The sequence below is a fragment of the Sinohyriopsis cumingii genome, chromosome 10 (assembly GCF_028554795.1).
Source record: "Sinohyriopsis cumingii isolate HCF-2022 chromosome 10, ASM2855479v2, whole genome shotgun sequence".
NCBI lineage: Eukaryota > Metazoa > Mollusca > Bivalvia > Unionida > Unionidae > Sinohyriopsis > Sinohyriopsis cumingii.
In genome coordinates this window covers 5,531,604-5,557,132 of record NC_142970.1, presented here as the reverse complement: position 1 = coordinate 5,557,132, position 25,529 = coordinate 5,531,604, and the positions used below count along the sequence as shown (strand labels likewise).

Genomic DNA, 25,529 nt, shown 5'->3' with positions numbered 1-25,529 from the left:
AGGAACATGAAAACTTTACCGAGGAACATAAAAAACTACCGAGGAACATGAAAACTTTACCGAGGAAAATAAAAAATTACTGAGGAATATGGACTTCTCATTGACGAACATGCATACATTACTAAAGAACATTAAAGCTTTACTGAGGAACACGAAAACTTTACTGTGGAACACGAGAAAACCACGAAAACTTTACTGTGGAACACGAAAACTTTACTGTGGAACACGAAAGCTTTACTGTGGAACACGAAAAAAAACACGAAAACTTTACTGTGGAACACGAAAACTTTACAGTGGAACATGAAAATTTCGCCGTGAACTCTGTAATGAGGAATTTAGAAACTTCCCGGAGTAACATGAATATTTTGCTAAAAAACTTGAAAACTTTACTGAGTTACATGAAAATTGTACCGAGAAAAAAATAAAAACTTTACTGGAGAACATGCGAATTTCACCATTGAATATGAATACTTTACTGGGTAAAATGGAATCTTCACCGATAATCATGAATTTTTTAGTAATTAGTATGAAAACTGTCCTAGGGAACATGCGAATTTCACCATTGAACATGAATACTTTACTGGGTAAAATGGAATCTTCACCGAAAATCATGAATTTTTTAGTAATTATAAAAAAACTGTACTAGGGAACATGCAAATTTCACCATAGAACATGAATACTTCACTGAGTGACATAAATATGTCACTGATTAATATAAATACTTCACTGAGTAACATGAATACTTCATTGATTAACGTGAATACTTCACTGAGCAACATGAATACTTCACTGAGTAACATGAATACTTCAGAGTAACATAAACACTTCACCGAGGAACAGGAACACTTTTTAAAAGAACATGAAACATTTCCTGGGGGATATCAGGAATATACTGATACAGATGAGTACCGTAAGGACATGGGAAACATACCGCTGATCCAGGACAATCTTATGGGATGGAAAGCAAGTATGACAAACAACAAAACAGATTTTGGTTTATAACTTGTATATTAGCCGTATCATTTTGTGCATGTAAGCATGCGAAGTAGATTAGAATTTGCGAAAGGGTTCTTGTTGACAGATGTTTGAAAGATATACCAATGAGCTTGACAGAGTTTTCATTATGTATTTACACAGGCCTACATACATACACACACACACACACACACACACACATACATACATACGCGCGCACACACACACACGCACGCACGCACGCACGCACGCACGCACACACACACACACACACACACATACATACATACATACATACATACATGCATGCATGCATGCATGCATGCATGCATGCATGAATGCATGCATGCATGCATACATACATACATACATACATACATACATACATACATACATACATACATACATACATTTACACTCGTGAATGCACGTTTTAAATGGCCAAAATATCTTAGTCAAAATGTAATTAGTCGAAATGTTTTAAATAGCCACAATGTCTTAAAGAGTTACTGTCTTAAATGGTCAAGGCATCTTAAATAGTTAAGGTGTCTTAAAAAATATTTCAATATTTAAGTTGTCTTAAATAGACAATATGTTGGTTCGTTTTTATTAAGGCGGAAGGGTAGGTGTTTTATTGCATTCAAGCTTGCAAGCGTCAGTTTTCCGCGACCATCTTTAAATCTCATTGAAGATTAAGAGAAACTACATAATTCTCTCTCTCTCTCTCTCTCTCTCTCTCTCTCTCTCTCTCTCTCTCTTGTGAATGCACCTACTATTTTCTAGAACTTTATGGGAGATCGTATTTCCATTTCATTATGTGCAAAATTACTCTCCGCATGTAGATTATCCTTCTCCCATATGCTTCACTAACCTTTGGTATTTAGGTACTCGGTACAAAGGTTTAAACAGGCCCAAGTGAATATTATAAACTGCAGCGGTCCCAAGGCCCCCTCCATCCCAAATGTCAGACCACTTCATGAAATGAGGAGCGATTTTCGTAATTAGGGATTTATCATTCATGTCAAATTACCAAAATGTTTGATGCGCCTAAATAGAGAAATTATCTATCTACATGTTACCCAGTTGCAAAGGGCTCCCGATGCGTAGTCCCGCACATATGAACTTGTAAAATTTTCCATGTAATTTGTACATTTCGACGGAAAGTACACATTAATTGAAATTCGTCTTTCTCTAGCTAAAACCGGAATGTGTGTGTGAGAGAGAGAGAGAGAGAGAGAGAGAGACAGACAGACAGACAGACAGAGAGAGAACCGTCCCATTAACAGATTATGTGGATTTTATTTTACATACAACCTCATATGTAGATATTGTTTATATGTGGATAATTGATGTGTAGATATTGTTTATATGTGGACATTTATCTTTGAGTACAAAATGTGACCATTTATCTTTGAGTACAATATACAACCGTTTATCTTTGAGCACGGAGTATGACCATTTATCTTTGAGTACAAAGTATGGCCATTTATCTTTGAGTGCAAAGTATGACCATTTATCTTTGAGTGCAAAGTATGACCATTTATCTTTGAATACAAAAGTATAACCATTTATCTGTGAGTACAAACTACGACCATTTATCATTGAATACAAATGTATGACCATTTATGTTTGAGTACAAATGTATGACCATTTATATTTGAGTACAAAGTATGGCCATTTATCTTTGAGTACAAAGTATGGCCATTTATCTTTGAGTGCAAAGTATGACCATTTATCTTTGAGTGCAAAGTATGACTATTTATCTTTGAATACAAAAGTATGACCATTTATCTGTGAGTACAAACTACGACCATTTATCTTTGAGTGCAAAGTATGACCATTTATCTTTGAATACAAAAGTATGACCATTTATCTGTGAGTACAAACTACGACCATTTATATTTGAGTACAAACGTGTGACCATTTATGTTTGAGTACAAATGTATGACCATTTATATTTGAGTACAAATGTATGACCATTTATATTTGAGTACAAATGTATGACCATTTATATTTGAGTACAAACGTATGACCATTTATATTTGAGTACAAATGTATGACCATTTATATTTGAGTACAAATGTATGACCATTTATATTTGAGTACAAATGTATGACCATTTATATTTGAGTACAAATGTATGACCATTTATATTTGAGTACAAATGTATGACCATTTATATTTGAGTACAAACGTGTGACCATTTATATTTGAGTACAAATGTATGACCATTTATATTTGAGTACAAATGTATGACCATTTATATTTGAGTACAAATGTATGACCATTTATATTTGAGTACAAATGTATGACCATTTATATTTGAGTACAAATGTATGACAATTTATATTTGAGTACAAACGTATGACCATTTATATTTGAGTACAAAAAGTATGACCAATTATCTCTGAGAAATTTGTCTGTTCATTTACAATAATTGATGGAATCAACCTATTATGAGTATTTACATTGGCATTGGATTTGACGTATAAAAAATACACAAATAAGTATAAATATACATAAATAGATAAATATTGACACTCATACATAAACATGGATTCTCATAAATAAATAAACATAAATACCCATAAATAAATATGAAAACTAATAAATAAATATAGATACTAATAAATTCATTTATATATATATATATATATATATATATATATATATATATATATATATATATATATATATATATATATATATATATATATATATAATAAAAATATAGATACAAATAAATAAGTTTAGGTACTAATAAGTAAATATAGATAGTAATAAATAAATATAAATGATAATAACTACTAATAAATTCATATAAATACTAATAAATAATTATGGATGCTCATCAATAAAATAATTATAAATACTCAAATAAATGAAAACAAATAATATGTTTATCTGATAGAAATATGTTTTAATTTTTTTAATTATTATTATAATTTTTTAGCTTTTTGACAGCCATATAAAATAATCAATTTCTGTGCGAATTCAGAAAATGTCAGATAGATATAGCATGCAGATATAAATGTAATATTTACCTTTCCCGGAGGAAGTCAAAGTTACAGCTCACACTTTAGCATTCAAAAATGATAGTTTATTTCTCACATTTTATTTTTCATTTTGAAAATATTTCTACGCTTATAATAATAATAATAATAATAATAATAATAATAATGAGGACTTTGTATAGCTCCTAATCTTTAGAAGCTCTAAGCGCTTTACAACATTAGACAACACCTATAAGATAAGAAACATAATAATATTATTACAAAAACAAACAACATGAAATTAGAAAAACATTAAAAAATAAAAAACATGCTGAGAATATTTCAGGTAGGAAAGATTATTAGGTCTTTAAGTTTGTTCTTGCAGTCGAAATAAGTGAGTTTTGAGAGCCCTCTTGAATGTGATCACTGTGTCTTTGTGTCTAAGTTCAGTGGGCAATTCATTCCACGTTGCTAGGCCCTGGTATGCAAAAGAACGCTGACCATATGACTTTGTTTTTATGTGAATAACATCTCAGACGTAAGCCTTGCAGATGCTATACGAATAAGGCAGTTTATCTATTTTCTTTCATTTTCTTCTCAATTTCTCTCAGAAATAAATACCCATATTTGACTGTCGTGAATACAGATGCACTATAAATGAACTGCATATTACTCTTCTTTAGACATTGTCACTTTGCTTACTTAAGGTATCAAACTTTTTTTTAAATGTCTTTGTTTTTTTCCTGTGATTTATCTTTAAATCTATGTACTTACTGAAAGTTCTTTTTATAGTTATTTGTTATTAAAGTATAATAAACAAGCAAGAAGGAAATATTAAGAAACAACTGAATCTTTACCACGATTTAATTGTTTGCTACATGATACATATTAAGGCTTTGTTTTAGAAGTTTGATTTTATTAGGGTGGAAAAGCGTGAGTTAGGGATGGAGGTGGTAAATGCATATAATTGTTGTATATACCATTCACCATGTCTTAAATATTGACGTTCACTGTTTGTTTCGCAGACCAATTTAAACAACCGCCTTATTTGCTCTTTAAAGAATTTATAAACAATTTTAATGTAAACTATATTTATACCATACTATTTCTTAGAGTTAAGTACTTTTTTTGGATACACCCCTGTACGGCCTGTCTTCATGCTGCATTTAAATTTCTGTCATAAATCGATTTTTGGATACCTCCTATTGGTCCCCACTGTCCTTGGAAATTGTGAAATATGATTGGTTGTTTAGGACTATAACTCGTCATCCGGGAAACGTCTAATTAACACACAAACATGGGAAAGGAGACGGTCATGTATTCTTGTCGCTATTGGGAAATTAATCCGGATTCAGAAAATGACGGTGGGTGTGTTGTTGTTTTTTTCTCTAAATTTTATATATATATATATATATATATATATATATATATATATATATATATATATATATATATATATATATATATATATATATATATATATATATATATATATATTCAGTACAAATAAAGAGTCTAGCTATGCTTTGACACTTTCATTTTCATACATTTTATGTACAGCTTTGAAGGATTAGCACTTTGTGTTTAACAGATAATTTTATATGCGTTAAGATTGCTTTTATATATGAGCACATGAAAGAATCTTACAAAATTTCATACATGTGATGTTTCATGCATTTGTTGCACCTGCATCGTTTCCTTCACTTTTGTCTTTCTTGTTAACGCATTTGGTTATTTCATTGATGTTTTTATTTTTATTATTTTATTTTATTTTTTCTTTTCTCTTTAATTATTATTTTTAAGTCTTCCGTATATTTCTGATATATCTTTTCTTGTAATAATATTCTTTCTTTTAAGCGAAATGTTCAAAATATCTTGCTGTTGTTTTTTATTAGTATTTTTTTTCGAAATAAAATCAATAACAGTTGAATAACAGCGAATATGTCAAATCGTGTTGCCGGGGTATGTTGCTCCATTTTCCTATATATATCTAGTTATTTTGTGTCTATGTGAAACCGAATTACAACAACAACAACAACAAAATATACTTTTGTTGCTATTGTTTTATTATTGTTGATGTTGTTGTTTTATTATTGTTTTTGTTTTATTATTGTTGTTATATTATTATTATTATTATTATTATTATTATTATTGACGTTATTGTTATTATTAGTAATAGTAGAATCAGTATATTATTATTTTGTGTATTTTAATAATAATAATAATAATAATAATAATAATAATAATAATAATAATAATAATAATAATATTATTATTATTATTATTATTATTATTATTATTATTATTATTATTAATTTTGCCTACATCACAGGATATATTCTAGGTTTCTGTACCCTGAACTGGAATATTTGTTTCTGGCAAGTTTTGTAATAAAATTAAATAATTGATGATTGTTCATTTAATAACGTTCCAGTGTGGTTTTCGTTGTTCACAAAAATGATCATAGAACAGTTATTGTTACGTGAAATATCCCTCTTGTCCAATTTTATAAAGCGTGAAATTTTTAAGCAGACATTATTTGAGTCAGTGATTACACACTTTGATATCCAGTCACTCTTTCTGAAACTGTGAATAGCTATTAATATGGACAACCTAGCTTTAACTTTCTGCACGTGCATGACACGTGCCTATCGGCTTCAACTGGAATTTCAACATATGCTCAAGAAAGACGTTGTGGTTTATCCAGTGCTGAAACTATACGCAGGAAGTTTTTTCTTCTTCCGGTGCGTCTACTAAAAAGTTAACTGTTTCACAAACAAAATTGTTTTTTTTTTCTTCTGTGTAGAAACCTGTTGATTCAAAAGAAACAATTTTCACCAAATTATTTTCAAGTACAAAGCTTCGACTAATGTGGCTGGACAAAAAGAAAAGGTTAATATTGAATAGAAAATATGGATTTACCTCATGTATCAAAGACAATTTGCGAACAAGAATAAATTCGAGGGAAAACGGGATTTTAATGTTACATTTTTTGTTGCAGTGATATTATTATACAAAGACAGCACACTATTTCTTTATATTGCTATAAATTAAAACAAAAGAATAGCGCATTTCACAAAATGTGCACCTAGTTTATGTTAGTAATGCAAGTGAAAGAAGGCCGAACTAAAACGATACAAAATAAACTGCATTTTATTTATTTATTTATTTATTTATTTATTTATTTATTTAAGATTTTGTAAGTTTTTATTTCTTTTAATTTTTAGCGTATTCCTCAGACAGTCAATCTGTTTCAACAGCCACCCTGACCAACACACCTACACCCTCGGGTTACATCCCCTACAGTCCCAGGGGATCGGGCTGCGAGCCGCACCTAGAGTCTAAGCCGATATCGTGCCCATCAGACAGCTCGATGCTTCTTTTACAGTCACAGGTAAGAAAAAGTAATTTTATACATATCTCTGTATGTCTATCCATATATCTTATATATTTATATGTGTATTTTTTGTACGTAGATACATATGAACGAGCAGTCACTAACACAAATAAACATACAGATGGATTGTGATTCGTGTACATGAAATGAAACGTATATTGACTTGTAACATTGCTAATCAGAAAATAACTATACGAAAAGCATAAATGTTTAATGTTCCTTTAATATTTTTGTGTAATGTCTGTTGAAGTGGACTTAATATTTATTTATTTATTTTTTAATTAATTTATTTCAAATTTATTTAATTTTAATTTAGTTATTTTGACAGAGGTACTGTTTATGGTATGTACCATGCAAAGTTTGGAATGCTATGTACTAATACCATGATATAAATTTAAAAAAAAAACAAACAAAAAAAAACATTAAAGACAGTTTTAGGTATAATTTTTATTTATAAGCCTTACCTGTCAATTTATCCTGACCTTTCATTTCGAATTTTAAATGAATAAATATTAAATGAATAACTAAACGATACCGTTTCATCCATTACACCGTAGCCGAGTCTCATTACCAAATAAAAAGCCAAATTACATCCTAGGTCCACCGTTGGCTTTAAAGATATTTTAAATTAATCTATCAGTGGAAAAAAAAATACTACAAGCTTTATTTTGTATATTGTTTCAACAAAACTTGAGTTTTGCGTCTGTTACAACTGTTGTGTACGTTGTTGCATGCAGAATGTAAGCCTGTTGCGCTGCTTGGATTTTTGGCGGTGAGCAAATGTGTTATGTATAATAATCACCGACTGTGTCTCGATTTATTACATGAGTTATTCCTGCGCATTCGTCACAGTCAGGAACATATGGTAGAAACTTTTCTAGGATCAACCTCACACAGGGCTGTGTATTTTAATTCCCTGATACACGTGCGGGCGTTATCGTTCGTGTTCGGTGTGGTTTCGGCGGCTGTCTTGGTATAAGGAGCACGTGTTATGGTTGGAGAACGGTTGCCTGTTTAACTATTAAAATACTGCGCATGACATGCCAACAAGTCCTACTCACCCCATGGTCTGGACCAGATAGCGCTCCCGTTTTGCCAAAAGGCTCTACGAACCAAACTTGGACACTACAAAATGAAAATGAGAGAATTTCTCATACGACTGGGTTTTATTCCAGCATTTTAGGGGGAAAATATGGGTCGTAAACAGCAAAAGACCTTACAGACTATCCCAGTTGAATTTTATTTATTGTAATTGTGTTCATACGGTATTTTAGATATATGGCCTAGTGCATAATGTGGTAGTTTGTCATCTAAATGAACAAGAGCCAGTCATTGGTGAACTTGAAATGATATTCATATCATCATGCTCTATATCTTCTGAATTACTTTGATGATTGCGATGAATGGATGAATATTAAAACAGAATACCGACAAGTTAATTGAATATTTCTGAAAAAGAGCGTACAAAATCTGTCAGAACAGATTGGCTAAAAGACTCCGTGCTTTGATGTTTCTATACACTATTTACCTTGTCAAATCTTCCAGTCCTGCAAATGAGTAGTTAGAGGGGGACTTAGAACAGTGGGTCTCGTAAATATAGGGACGAAATAGCGGTTTCTTTTTGGTAACAATGGAAATCATACAGATGTATTGACGAATTCGAGATTTTCCATAGAATTATGTAAATATAGGAATGAAATCATGATTTTGCATGGAAATCTTTTAAGTGTAGAGAAGAAATCGGGATTTTACATGGCAGTGTAGGGAAGAAATTTGGGATTTTACATGGAAGCATGGAAGCAGTGCCGTCTTAAGGCATGGGCACACTGGGCAGTTGCCCAGGGCCTCACGCTTATAGCCTTTTATTCCTGTGGGTGGGTAGGGCCTGTAGGGGGCCCCAGTACATTGCTTTGCCCAAAGCCTACAATGTTGTTAAGACGGCCCAGCATGGAAGTGTAGGGAAGAAATCGGGATTTTACATGGAAGTGTAGGGAAGAAATCTGGATGTTACATGAAAGTGTAGGGAAGAAATCGGGATTTTACGAGGAAATCGCAAAAATACAGAGATACTGAAATTACAGTATAACCTATTTAATACCACATCTGTAGGTATTTAAAACAAGACTATTACTCAGATAGAAAATATTTTAAAACATAAGATAAAGAGCATGAATATAGCGTGTGATATCATTACATGAATATAGCGTGAGATATCTTTACATGAATTTAGCGTGGGACATCTTTACATGCATTTAGCGTGTGATATCTTTACATGAATTTAGCGTGGGATATTATATAAATGTAGTGTGTGATATCATAATATGTATATAGCTTTTGATACCATAGCATGAATATAGCGTGTGATATCATAGACTACTGTTTGGCGGGGATTACAAAATTCGGAAACACAATCTTAGAACCTGCAAATATTTCTCAAGGGTCATATGTTACCTTTATTTATTACCTGAAGATGCTACATGTGTTCTTTAATTGATAACAATTAGTCCTGGAAATGTAATCATAAGGTATAAATTTTGTGTATTTCATCAGGAGAGAAGACAGTGATATTCAGAACTTATTTCTTGCGACTGACAGAGTGCTCAGTGTGCTCAGTAAAACATTAGCCCATATACCGGTTTCAACAAAAAAACACGCGAGTTGCGGTTTTACACCTTAATTAAGCTTTCATATATATGTTTTTTTGAAATGAGAAAGTCATATTTTCTAAATCCGTATGTGTTTTAAATAATCTCTAACTAACAACATTATGTGACGTAATAATGTTAGCTGCCCCAGCTTGCCTGTATCAATCTTTAGGTCGTAGTTCATGAGATTTTGTAAACCATAGGATTTAAAACTTTGATTTATCCACATGTAGTTAACGCTAACATTATCTAATAAGAGATTTTACTTCTACTATCCATTTATTGTCAGGAATTATCATAAATCTGTTTATACAGGAGAATACATACGAACAGACATTCTTCATCACAGCCAACTAATCCAGCCCAAAAGTTTATCATGCAACTTTTTAATGTAAATAATTTAATATCATCTTCGCAGCATGATATAACCTTCAAAGTGTTGCTGGGTTGTAAAATTAAAAATAAAAGCCAACCCGAAGCCAAATCAAAAATTGCAAATTTACTTTCAGTACTTTTCAACTGTCAAAATTATACTATTTAGTAATACTACACGTTTTTTCCATTCCCTCTCTAGTTTATTTTCTTTCCTTTTCGCTGATGTTTTACTGATTTTGTTCTTTTTTGGAATGCATGGAGTATGGCATCTGCTTAACATTACTAATAATAAGCAATGTAACGAAGTAAGCAAGGATTTTTTATTACAAGAAAATACGTGTTGTGTTGTTTGCAGTTTGCTAATAGGCAGATCAGAGGAACTGGCAGAAAACATTGATAAAAATTACGCCGTATTTTTTTCTTCTTCACTGAACGTATTAACTTTTGCAAACTGCATTAAAATTTCGGTGAGTTTTGGAAAAGGCCCTCGCAATGATATTGCACCAACCTCATTTGGTTAGTGTCAACGTTTAGAACTTATACGAAGAGACGATTGGTGGACGGTTAGAAAAGGTACGAACGGGATTGGGACGACAGGCGTTTGAAACAAAAAAATAACGGTACAGAAACGACAATGTGCAGAAACTGTTATTAACGGTATCTTGCGGAAACGATCGGAACAGAACGGTACACAAAAATGTTTGCACTAGCTTTTACAAGTACTGTTTGTAACAGGTTAGACCTGAATGGATGCTTGGATCAAATGACAACACAATACAATGTGATGAAAGATGGAAGTTTATGATATGAATTAATAAAGATATAACGCTCTAAACATACGTCTCGTTCGATTACTTTATCCAAACATTCACAAATAGGAAAACAAAAAATGATTCATATATTAAAATGTATGACGGTAAGATTCGTATAGTCTCACGTAATGGAAGTGAGATTCGAATAATCTCATGCAATGAAAATGACCCAATTGTACTCAGTTGAAACAACAATCAATTGACACAAACATATGACTCGGTCTATGATGTATAAATATTTGTAAAAACTTGCAAGTGTGTCCACTGACAAATCGCAAAGTTCTCCCGAATTCTTGGGTTGGCCCACGCTTGCATCGGCCGCACACACCCTTCATGGGTCCACCATGTGCACAAGTTTACAAATTAGCGTCTTCGTCTTTGTATGGCCTTGATGGTTACAACATCTTCCATATCCATATAGACACACAGACGGCCAGACAGCCAGCCTGATATACCGCACACATACGCACCGACATCACAGTTCTCCTAAATTGGGTTGGCACACTTGTATTGGTCACGCACACCCTTCATGGATCCACCATGCGCACAGACATGCGTATAGAGACATACGTACAGACAGGTACCGACAGGTACAGACAGCTACAATAAAACCAAACTAGTCATAAGAACAGGTACGGAATTAAAATATATAGATACAAGCACTAAATTAAATCGCTAATAGAAATTTGTAACAATTCAAAAGTTCACAACGTTTCAAATCCGCGTCATGTCACGATACGACATGAAAAACTTAATATGCTTCACATATCAAATAAAATACAAATGTAATACTTACCCCTATGGCTGGAGAGCAAAAATGGAGAACGTTCACTCATTGACAAGATCCAAAGACCAATGTGACAGTTAGAAAACAAACTTGCCTTCAATATACAGGAGGGTGAGTATTGGTAAGGGTAGAATACCCGTGCATACCGTGCTTTAATTGTCTCACGCCGCAAGCGATCTACGCCGAGATACATGCTAGTTCAGTTGCTTACCTAGAAAAACAATTATCCACCCTAGGTAGCGATGTATGCAGGTACGGCGAAAATGATAAAATCTTTCTAAGGCGAAACCAAGTTATTTCTTGCCTTATTCTGTGACACTGTTATAAGACGGAAGTGTCTCACCCATCACCTTGGAGATCAGAAACTGTTGAGCTCGAGAATACGCATTATTTAATTAAAATGAACGTTACTTTCGAAATGTTATTTTGATTGGCATATTATCATGCCTGATCTGTCAAAGAAATACTTGGACAAATACATTAATATTTTTTTACTTAAAACTAAACATTAGGTATTAGGAACTAATTATCAGACTTGATACGCAAAGTTCTGATTTCCATTATTTTTTAAATTGTTTTAAAGAAAAGTTTTAAATTATTGGTTTATATTTGAAATTTTAACTCGGAATGTTCTGTCAATCCTAAAGAAAGAATAAAAACCCAAACAAATAAAAAATAACAAACAAAACTAATATTTTAAAGTTCTTCAACAATATATATTATATGGAATTATTTGGCAGCATGTCTATGTATGCATGCATGCATGCATGCATGTATGTATGTATGTATGTATGTATATATATATATATATATATATATATATATATATATATATATATATATATATATATATATATATATATATATATATATATATATATATGTATGTATGTATGTATATATGTATATATATATATATATATATATATATATATATATATATATATATATATATATATATATATATATATATATATATATATATATATATATATATATATATATATATATATTCTTCTTTTTCAGCCATCTTTTTCTACAGCCACGGCCACACCAAGTGACCTATTTTCAACGGACTTCTGCGCCGCTGCCACCGCAGGCACAGGGAACGTACCTATGTCGGTCAGCGCCGACGTGGGAGTATTTCCTGGCTTCAGTATGTCTTTTCACGATATACATGTCGACTCCTCCTTGACCGATGATGTCAGCAGTGATTCATTACCTGGAGTGTTTGACCTCTCAGGCTTTCATCCTACAGGAAGTGGAAATATGCATCAACAGAATTATCCAGAAACCTTCAGCTATGAAGGTACATTCATGATAGAAAAGGACTTTGGTAAACAGCTAGGGTTTCTAAGTGGCGAGCACGCGCCTAGCACATCGACTAGCGTGGAGTCGACACAGTCTGGATCTTCTTACGATGTATCCTTCCGCGCCTACCAACCTGACGAGTGCTGTTATCCGTCTCAACAGTTCTCTGGTTCTCATCAAAAACATTTCCCAATGGAAAATAGTTACATGCAGACACATTTGAATATTTATCCACATTCATCCTTCGGTGACAATGAACAAAAACCGGAAATATATCATCAACAAAACATTCACGAGGATAATCTGTATCACAGAGACAGATCTTCAGGTTACCATGGTTACAATCCAGGTTATTATGGAAATAGCGGCTATTTACAGAATATGGAACCTAATTACAACAGGCAGATGTATCCAGGTGATATCAGTGTTCACACATCCTCATCAAGACATTACTCCCGTCGCCCTTCACTGACGATATCAATGCCGCCGCCAGCATCTGAAAGGTATTATTAGGAAATTTTAGAATTTTAATATTTCCAAAGATCTTTGCAACTGTATGCCATATGTACTTCCGTCGCCTTTATGATAAGATCTAGTTTCTAGAACATTGTTTAACCTCCAGAAACAATATTTTTTTTTTTTTTGGTTTAACTTAAACAAATCTTTCAAATTTTATTAATCACCAAACCAAAGTTAATGAAGCTTAATTATAATTAGTTAAACAATAATTAGTGTTGGCGCTCCTATTATCTTTAAATATTGTATAATTATACAAAAGAACTGAATCCTTTACAGATGTTTATGTTAAAACATTTGCGTTGCGATGAACTGGTCAAAGTGGAGAACTCTATTTATGATCAAGCTCTTTTGGTGTTCAAAATCTAGTCAGGCTTAAGCTCTTTGGTGTTCAAATTCTAGTCAGACTTAAGCTTTTTGGTGTTCAAATTCTAGTCAGACTTAAGCTCTTTGGTGTTCAAAATCTAGTCAGACTTAAGCTCTTTGGTGTTCAAAATATAGTCAGACTTAAGCTTTTTGGTGTTCAAATTCTAGTCAGACTTAAGCTCTTTGGTGTTCAAAATCTAGTATGACTTAAGCTCTTTGGTGTTCAAAATCTAGTCAGACGTAAGCTCTTTGGTGTTCAAAATCTAGTAACATGTAAGCTCTTTTGATGTTAAAAATCTGGTCAAACTCAAGATCTTTTGGTGTTCAAATTCTGGTCAAACTTAAGATCTTTTGGTGTTCAAAATCTATTCAGACCTCTCACTGTCTTCGAGGCAAAAGCTATAGTTTTATAAATGTATATTTTTTATGATGTGAAGAATGAAGATCTGCATTTATTCGAGAAACAAAATACAGTTTTAGAATGTCACAGTGAACACAACTTTTCCATTAAACATTCTACTGTCAGTGAATCCCAAGCAATCCAAGAAGGGAATTAATATAAATTTTTTAACATCATTAACATCAGAGTTACTTTACAACAGAAATCATTGTCGCGTGTAGATTTATGACTCAAGTTTTTCTATGTATGTTTTGTTTTGTTTGGGTTTTGTTTTTGTTTTTGTTTTTTGTTAGGCGGGTTGTGGCATTTGTTGTTGTTATTTTTGTTTGCTTTTTTGTGTTGAATATTTACGTTACTCTTAAAAATTAGTTCTATCGAATGATTCATTCTCGTTCTAGTATTGATCTTCACAAGTTCGCTCTCCCATCACCAAAGACACCCACAACTCCAAGTTCCACACGTTCTTCCCCGGGCCGGGAACAGATAGTCAAAGAGAGTCTACTGTGTGCAGTGTGTGGGGACAACGCCGCCTGCCAGCATTACGGAGTCCGCACATGCGAGGGGTGCAAAGGATTCTTTAAAGTTATTATAATTTTTTTTAATACACATTCCTCTGTAGCATATTTATATTTATGTACTAATCTATTAATATACACTCCTCTATAATCGTTTTTTAAGGATATAACTGTGGGAATATTAAAAATCTATCTCTGATATTTTGTTGGGAAGGAGTGATGGTCATTTTTTTCCCCAGACAATTCTAACTATTGAAGAATTCACCTAATGTTTATTTACTGCACATGTATTAATACTGAAACACACGCCCGTACGGACAAACACTCATTTGACTTACCCGGCTCTCAATTGACAGACGAAACAAACAGTATTAGATGCACATGCTAAACGACACGGACAGACAGAAAGAGATGAAAAAGTAAAATTATATAAAGGATTGGTTTTAACAATATTTATTTACTTAATCGTTCACTACATTATTTATGGGAACATTTTCGGGATATGGAAGCTATAAATATGAAATATGAAACACTAGTATATGAACGATATGCTATATTTACAAAGAAAACAAGAAGAAGGAGGAGGAGCATGAGGAGAAATAATAATAATAATAGTAATAGTGCGAAGGTGGACGTTTTCCTGCATCCATATGATCAATCGTATAATGAACATGCAGAAGAAGGTTAATAAACTATATGTCATAGTTGCTTTACAAACAAAGAGAAGAAAAAAAAAATCCATGCTTTAAGCAGTCACGTCATCAAGACGCTGGCAAAATATTGACATCCATTCAGCAGGTGTTCGCATAACGGTGAGCCGGTTTTACCTAAAGCGTTTGGAAACAGTGAATTAATGTCAGTAGTAGACAGCCTGCGCTTCGATAGTATAACCGAATCAGACATTTAATACTAACACAAATTAACCTCAACTGTAACCTTACCTTTCATTGATTTTAACAGAGAACGGTTCAGAAGGGAGCTAAGTATGTTTGTCTGGCCGATAAAAATTGTCCTGTTGACAAAAGGCGAAGGAATCGATGCCAGTTTTGCCGCTTTCAGAAATGCTTAGCTGTGGGAATGGTCAAAGAGGGTAGGTCTATTTATTTCTTTATTACATAGTTTGTTATATACTCTTTACTTAATGGTTCTCGGAACGTAAAATTACGTTACAGACAACGCAATTATCATAACTGAATTTTACGCCTGATCGTGAAACTCAGTTGCAAGTTTGCCAAGTTTTTAAGTTATATAAATTTGTTTATTTCTCGGTTGAATATTGATTCTTCTATTTTATGTTTAAAAAACTAAACAAGAAATAAATTTAATTACAAAATTTGCTCCAAGTAAATTTAATTATGCTGAAACCACAATATAATTCTAAGAGTTCTGTCAATTTTTATATGATTGAAACAAAATATATATTTAACATTTATATTGCAGTTGTAAGGACCGACAGCTTAAAAGGGAGACGTGGTCGTTTACCATCGAAACCAAAGAGCCCTACAGAGTCCCCCCCTTCACCTCCAGTCAGTCTGATTACATCACTTGTCCGTGCACACGTTGATACCAGCCCAGACATTCCAAACCTAGATTACTGCAAGGTCAGTGTCCAATCACAGTCAGTTGAATATTTTGAACTACTTATTTGGCATTTTGGAACTTCTTGACAACTTGAAGCAAAACCCAAGAGTATTCCGGTTGTGTTTTTGTAATGTAACTCCCAGTGAATAAAATGGATATAATATTACGGCCACTATCAAATTAGAGATATTCTAATTACGAGACCAAAGACAAAAGATAGCTCTTGATTCAGGAAGAAAACAAAATCTAGACTAAATAAATTCCATCATGTAATTGTTTAATGGTTTTAGTTTTTGAGAGAGATAACAATTGGAAATAGTAAATTTAGCTCGTTCAATTATGAATAGTTGGAAAGTCCGATATCACTGTCCTCACTTTCATTTCCAGTACAAAGTGCCTGATATGGACGATAGTCCAACCCCCGAGCCGGAAAGAATACGCATGTTTTATGATCTCCTTCTCTCATCCATTGACGTCATCAAAACGTGGGCAGAAAAAATACCCGGATTTACAGATCTCTGCAAAGAAGACCAAGATCTTCTGTTCCAGTCTGTTACGCTGGAACTATTTGTTCTGCGCATGGCATACCGGTAAGTTTCTAGTATATCTTGTCTGTTATCCCTTTCTGCGTGAATATTGTCATAACATTCTCGAGTCCATTTTCATTCTTGTTAAATTTGACTTGGTAAGATGTTCTTCTAGGTCTGGAATTGGACTCTGCAAACATTAATACATGTATGCAAAAAGCAAATATCCTTTTATAGATTTTTCACAAATAAAAGTCGAAGGCTTGTCAATTAACATCGTTACGTAGTAGTAATAGTTGTAGTAGTAGTAGCAGCAGCAGCAGTAGTTTTAGTAGTATTTATTATAATATATTATATTATATTATATTATATTATATTATATTATATTATATTATATTATGTTTTCAGCATTCAAAAAGACGATGAGAGGATTATTTTTGACAATGGTGTTGTTTTACACCGATTGCAATGCTTTAAAATGTTCGGAGACTGGATAAATTCCATCATAGAATTCGCCATTTCTTTGCAACGAATGTCGCTTGATATATCATCTCTGGCGTGCATGGCAGCTCTTGCTATTGTAACACGTAAGTGTCTATCACAACAAAATAAATTCATTATTATTTTAAATGTTTACTCCACCTTGAAATCAGTTTTATGATATACATGCACATCAGTCAACATTTTTTAATATTGTACAACTTTCAATTCCACATATATTAAATCAGTTTATATTTAATTATAAGCGAGTGAAGTTTAATTACTTGAAACGCTTTTTATGAGAGATATTACAAAATAATTGTTCCATTAAAATTCATTAGCGTATTTACTAAGATATTAATTAAATGGAAATTTTTCCTTCATGAATCAAAATTAAATGAAACAAAATAATAAGTTTTAATCAACTAATAAACGCGGTATGAATACTAGAGCCGAAACGAGTACCACATTTTCTTATTTGAAAATTCGTTTGGTGTATTCAGATAGAATGTAAATATTCGCTAATGTTAGTAAAGCGATAAAATCCACCCACCCCAAAAAAAGGTTTAATCAACTAAAAGTTAAAGTTCATGTCTTTTGCAATCAAAATTAAATTTAAAAATTAAATCTAAATAAATGATTTATTTGTCTTCATGTATACATTTGTCATTTTCTTGTAGTTGTCTTTTGTCATCACCATCACCATCACCATCGTAATCATTATTATTATTATTATTATTATTATTATTATTATTATTATTATTACTATTATTATTATTTTATTATTATTATTATTATTATTACTATTGATAGTATTATTATTAATATCATCAATATTATTATTATTATTATCATTATTTTTATTATTATTATTATTATTGTCATTATTATTATTATTATCATCATCATTATTATTATTTTTTATCATTATTGTTATTATTGTCATTATTATTATCATTATTATTATTTTTATTATTATTATTGTCATTATTATTATTATCATTATTATTTTTATCATTATTATTACTGTCATTATTATTATTATTATTTTATTATTATTATCATTATTATTTATTATTATTATTATTTATTATTATTATTATTATTATTATTATTATTATTATTATTATTATTATTTTTTTTTTATCATTATTATTATTATTATTTTTATCATTATTATTTTAATCATTATTATTATTATTATTATTATTATTATTCCAGTGCGCCACGGTATAACAGACGTGAAAAAGATGGAGGACCTTCAGATGAAGATAATCGACTGCCTTCGAGATCACTGCACGTATAACAGCGAGGCCCAGAAGAAACCTCACTTTTTCTCGTGCATTCTCGGAAAAGTCGCAGAGCTTCGAAGTCTAAGCCGGGAGGGCCTTGAAAGACTAATTTATTTTAAACTCGAGGGCGTTGTTGAGACGCCCTCTATTATAGAAAAAATGTTCTTGTCTAGTCACCTTCCGTTTTGATGCCCCATGGTTGGTTGTGATTTGACTAAATAGATATTATTTCTTATTTTTTCTACTAGTGCGAAAATTGTACATTTTGTTGTGCAAGTATTTTGCATAATTGTTTTCTGTATCTTTGATGAAGTAACTTAGGTTCTTCTGGATGCAGCTAGCCTCTAATAAATATCTAGTCATTACTTAAATTTTAAGAAGGACTGTAGTTTACCATTGATAGTTTGCAAAATTAAGACTGTTAGTTTAGGTTTATTCCAAGTGAACAGTTTAAAACGGTGCAATGAATATAGGTTTTATAGTAATTAAATGTTTTATGCCTATTAATTGAATAGCAACGCATCACTGCAAACTGAAAATAACACATAAAAGCAAAAAGTATCATTATGTCATAACGATAGGTACGAATTAAAACCCAACATTGTAATCGAAAGTGTTAGCAATCAAAGTTAGCACTCTAAATTGTCATTTCACTTTCCTTGTCACATCTGTCCAGGTAAGCACTCTAAATTGTCATTTCACTTTCATTGTCTCACCTGTCCAGGTAAGCACTCTAAATTGTCATTTCACTTTCCTTGTCTCACCTGTCCAGGTAAGTACTCTAAATATTTCCTCCATTTTACTTTCATTCCCTCACGTGTCCTGGTAAGTACTCAAAAGTGTTCCTTCATTTCATTTACCTTGTCTCACCTGTCACACCGTTGTTATGCGTCATCCGCTATTGAACTAGAAGAAAATTAATATTATTTTAGATTTTATATGTATAGGAATAAGATCCTTCCGCCCTGAGCAACAACAAAAAACAAAATATACGAATCCCCTGGGATTAATTCTTGAGAGCCAACCAAGCAGTAATTCAGTAAATGAAAAGTTAAGACAGAAGAATTGCTATTAAAGGAAAAATGCACTCTGAGCCTGCGTTATTAATTAGTATTGTGTCCTTTTAAGAGGGAAAAAGATCAGAGAGGCTGAAATTTAAACGTACAACGAAAACACATGATGTTGTTTATGTAATTGAATATTATTTTTTCTTCAATAAATTGCTAGAGTCGTTGTGAGTAGAGTCAGTAGTGGTTATGGTGGCGCTAGAATTTTAAAGAAAAAGAATTTTCCCGGTTTTCTCACTGGTTATACTGACTATTTAAAAAAGACTTTGTATATATTAAGTATAATTCAAAGAATCTTTAATTCCCTTTATTTTGGTGCATGATTGATGGGTGTAATATGGGTTATAGAGTATACAGCTTGGCCTTACTTCAGATGTGCATCTTTCAAAAACGTGCTAGCTCCATTTGGTCATTTTCACTTCCTGAACTTCAGAGGTAAATTGTATGAAAAAGAGCCGATAACTTTTTTACATTTTATATATTTGATAATTCATTCATTGCACTTTCAGAAGTTGGTATTGTCTTGTCTGTCAAAATTCATTTTCCCTATTTTAATGGCTGCTACGGATAGTGTACTTTAGACTAATTCAGGCTGATTTTTGGAGCACAAGGGAGCAGTCATTTTAGTTAGCAGTGTGCTTAGATCATGTACAGTTTCCAAAAGTACAATATCCAAAGAAATGTCAGCCACATTACATTAAAGTAGCATAGAGGTATGCCAACATTCTCACCAATGTGCATGGTTTAAATGCAAACAACTTCACCTTACATACGTCACTCTCTCAAAAGTAGATAATAACTGGTGAGCGCCCCCATTGCAAAAAAGTGTCTAGTTAAGCGAGCAGATTCTGATAGGGGCTTGAATCTTCAATTGGTTCATTGTGTATAACTCCCATTTTAACTTTGTTTCATCATTAGGAATACCCCAGATACTTAAGAATGATAATATATAATACTTTCAAGTGAAGCAGACTTCCGGCGTGCACTACGTGCAATGTCGTCACGTTGATATCACTTTCAATGATTTATTCGCAGAAAAGATATTTCACTTATAATATGATTCATCACTCTGTCGAGATCTATGGAATTATCTTACTGGTTTTAAATTAATTTTCGCGAAAACGCAGCTTTAGTCTGCAATGACTTACCGGTGAAAAAGTTCGGTGTATCTTTTTGTGTTGATCTTGTTCTCTCGATTTGTGTCATTATGTCTAGTAATTTTATTCTGTAAGCGCGTGCGTACATATTTGACCCATGATATTGTTTATTTATTTATTTATTTTATTTTATTGTTGTACTCTTCAAAGTGTTATGGAAGAATTTGTGCCATAAGATTTTCGTATAGTGCTTATCGTTTGTGAAAGCATGGACAGCATACTTTCATTTTGCAAAACTGTCACACTCCTCTAAATACTAACATTCTCACTGTCATAAAAAAAATTCAGTAAATGCACCAAAATAATTTTCCTTCAATCAGTTCAGACTGTTCAATCGATTCAATCGATTCAGTCGATTAAAAATTTTCAAAAGACGTTTAACGCAGTTTGCACGTAAAGGCAAATCTTAAAAGAAATTAAAACCAAAATCGTTTTTTGTCACAAAAAGTTTAATTCTTCATCCGCAGTTTGAAATAGAAACTAAATTGTGTCACCTGCTTTTTGGCAAACCTTTGATCTTTACCTCAGTTCAACCGTGTATTTAAATGCATTCAATCACCAGTCTGATATTTTTATAACATGTGCTTCACTATGCATGTAACATAGAACTATGTTATTTCCATTTTACATATGTGTTATCTAGTTTATTTTACATATGTGTAATCTATTTATTTTCACATATGTGTAATCTAGTTCATTTGACATGTGTAATCTACTTCATTTTACATATGTGTAATCTAGTTTTTTTTACATATGTACAATCTAGTTATTTTACATGTGTAATCTATTTCATTGTACATTTATGTAATCTAGTTCATTTTACATGTGTGTAATCTATCTCATTTTACATATGTGTAATCTAATTCATTTTACATATATGTATTCTAATTCATTTTCCATATGTGTTATCTATTTCATTTCATGCTGCATAAACCACGCTGAGGTTGTTTCTGTAGTATTTAGATCTATGAAAGTTTGATGTACGGAAGCTGTTTTGTTTTGTAATTTGACAAGGAAGATGTTGTAATACAATGTGGGTTACGACCGACTATTACTAGCAGAGAAACAATGGCGTTACCTGAAGGAATTAAAATCTCTACCTAGATAAAATTAATTAAATTTGTTCCTTGTTATATTGCTTTTTAAAAACTACTATAATTTCCGACAAATTCTAAATTGTGTATTGTTGCATATTATTTTGCGTCAGGAAATATCATAAAAGTATAACTTTGTTTTAGAGAAACATAATGCAACAAAGCAGTTATATTTGTACTTTGTACCAATCCATAATCTAAAAATGACAGGAAATAATAAATGGAGTCGAATTACTGACTCATAGTTTCGTTTTATCTTACTAGAGTCTGTTTCTCGGTGTGAGCGGTACTATTTTCGTCATAACCATAACATTCGAGATAGACCGAATTTTCCCCTTAATTCCAAATGGGAGAAACATTTGTTTTTGTCTTTTCGTTTATCTTGTCCTAAAATTCATAAGTCAACTATGTTTATCAGAATTGATAAAAATTAAGTTAGGAATATACTGGGAATCAATGTTAACCACTTTGTTGACCATTAAATATGGCCCTTAAACGTAATGCTGTTCCAAAGAGATGCAATTTTTATGAAAGTAAACAACCAAAATGGAGCAAATAACCTCGTAAAATAAGCATAAACAACCAAAATGGAGCAAATAACCTCGTAAAATAAGCACAACATTGGTCTTACGTTGCAGTGAAATGATCGACTCTACCCCCTTACTTGTGAAAATCATGACATTATTACTTTTAAAATATTAACATTTCTTATGCAGTCTCTCCATCCCAAGTCAATTGTACTCGGATCGATTCGGGTCTTTTGGCATTGGTTTCAATCATTGCCGATTGGAGCAACTGGCTTAAATGTTTTAAAAACTTTAATCACGAAAATTAAATCAGATAAATGTATGCTACTTGAGAGCTAAATCGTTTTCATAGAACATTGGAGACAAAAACTTACTTCAGGTCGGAAGTTGTGGATTGTTTTTGTTTTTTTCTAATATGGCTTCGTCTGAATGAAGCAAGTTTATTACTGTCATTTAACTACAAGCGATAGTGGCGACACCTATGTAGTGCACTTACGATAATCAAATAGTAGCTATTTACCCCCGGCTAGATTTCTTTAGGCGTTGAGGATTTTTTTTTAAAACTTAGATTAATAGTAGTAACTATCTCAGAGTTTAAACCACTACCAAAAACACGTGAGGCATTCCGCATGCTTGAGACCTGGGTTGACCGTTGATGAGATTATTTATACTGAAGCTAAAATAGGTCGTTGCTACGTTTTTGTATGCTTTATGTGAGTAGTCGAAGTGTCTCGGCCATCATTTGATTACTTAACACCAAAATGTGCAAATATTTGTGTCTAACGAACTCTAAAGTTTTTAAATCGATAATATATTACATGATATAAATAATCATATTTACAGTGTGTAATAATAAGTCGGGAAATAACGGAGTTGCGTATGTACCAAAAAAACCAAACAGCGTGTTCACACCAAGAAGGACTCATTTTATTTAATTTCTAAATATTTACGGAACCTTATCAATTCCCTCTCAGCCTTGGATTGGCATTATAAAGCTTCCATAATCTAGGAAAAGGAACAACTTCAACGCTAATGTAATTTATTTTCATTTTTATCTTCATCTCTTTATACAGAAAATATGCGTTTAAGATTAGCTTAAAAGTACGAAATGGAAAACGGAAACGTACACCAAACAAGTGTTAATTTAATATTAAGTCATTTACATATGTGTTCTTTGAAACAGGTTCAGTACTCACGCGATTAAAAATGTTCATGATTTTGTAAAGATATGGTGCTTGGAAGTTTAGTTGTAAACTTGTTTGTAATTAAATTACAATTATTGTACAGCAAACATAGTCAAAGTTTGTGAACATTTTCCTGGAAGATTACGATAAAATAAGCGTAAAGAAACTATGTTGTTGTTCTTAAATATATACTGCACACTTGCAGTCACTCTATTTTATATATACATGCTTGCATAAGTGCAGTACGTACATTCATACATACATACATACATACGTGCGCAATACGCACACACATTTTGTACATGCATGGATAGATTAAATAAAACTTAACCACCACCTTCAACTGCTTTTTAGAATGTGTTTCCCCCAAAACGTACTTGCATATTTGCCACAAAATGACTCGTCTGGGGCCATAAAACACTTGTCTTGGGCATGAACGACGTTTGGGGGTGGTAAGTGTGGCGAACGCCCCAGGCCCGCTCTTGAAGGAGCCCCGCGCTTCAGGCCTAAGGTCGTCCTTAAACAGGAATTTTAGTAATGAATAATAAAAAAAACTAAATTCGTGCGCCAAATCGCGAAAGTTAATCTAGTCTAGGCATAATCAGTGTTTGCAGTAACATACCAATCGAGATACCGATACTCTGGCCCCGCGCGGTCATGGTCGGACCTAGGCCCCGCGTACTCCTAACACCGCCTCTGGTCTTGGGACATAATTACTACCATTAAAATGAATCGTCTGGTGGCATAAAACACTTGACTAGGGGCATAATTACTACTATTAAATTGACTCGTCTGGGGGCATAAAACACTTGTCTACTAGCATAATTATTACCATTAAAATGACTCGTCTAGGGGCATAAAACACTTGTCTACTAGCATAATTACTACCATTAAAATGACTCGTCTAGGGGCATAAAACACTTGTCTACTAGCATAATTACTACCATTAAAATGACTCGTCTGGGGGCATAAAACACTTGTCTAGGGACATAATAACTACAATTAAAATTACTCGTCTGGGGGCATAAAACACTTGTCTAGGGACATAATTACTATCATTAAAGGTTTTTAAAAAAATGATCTGGCTCACCATGAGATGATCATCCACCTTTTTTATTATCGGAATAAACAGTTTTGTAAAAAAAAAATACTCGTCCATGGTATGATTTCTGCATTTAAGGTTTTAAAAAAGCTAGTTTACCAACATCTTCTTTTCGAAAAGCACCCGTATATGACTATGATCACAACTTGTAAACATTTGCAAAACAGCGGGCTCACCAACGTGCTTCTTTTCTCAGAAAGTACTGGTCTAGTGGTATGATTCCAGCTTTTAAAAAATTTCAACTTGTTTAATGTACATGCATTTAAAAGAAAAAGAATAGATGAATTTCTTGAACTAAATTGTCATGATAACTGTTGGGTCACATTTAAGAAGAAGACAACTAAAGCTCAACTAAATAAATAAATAATCATTGATTGATTGATTTCAAATTAAACTTTTGATTAAATTATTAAACAATTTGATGTA

At 32.3% G+C, this 25,529-nt stretch overlaps 1 protein-coding gene across 4 annotated transcripts in view; it reads left to right on the top strand.

Moving 5' to 3' along the window:
- The window catches only part of LOC149789520 (putative nuclear hormone receptor HR38), a 36,130-nt gene extending 11,786 nt beyond the window's left edge, over positions 1-24,344 (top strand). For 3 of the 4 annotated variants that reach the window (XM_089971570.1, XM_089971571.1, XM_089971572.1), the window contains 8 exons: positions 7,196-7,362; positions 13,011-13,798; positions 14,976-15,159; positions 16,053-16,182; positions 16,533-16,693; positions 17,061-17,263; positions 17,609-17,787; positions 18,902-24,344. In XM_089971570.1, coding sequence (XP_089827696.1) covers positions 7,196-7,362; positions 13,011-13,798; positions 14,976-15,159; positions 16,053-16,182; positions 16,533-16,693; positions 17,061-17,263; positions 17,609-17,787; positions 18,902-19,161 — 2,072 coding nt within the window. In that variant the 3' untranslated portion in view covers positions 19,162-24,344. Of the gene's footprint in view, positions 1-4,209; positions 5,333-7,195; positions 7,363-13,010; positions 13,799-14,975; positions 15,160-16,052; positions 16,183-16,532; positions 16,694-17,060; positions 17,264-17,608; positions 17,788-18,901 lie in introns of those variants that run through there. The other variant, XM_089971569.1, reaches the window with a different exon arrangement.
- The last annotated feature ends 1,185 nt before the right edge of the window (positions 24,345-25,529 follow it).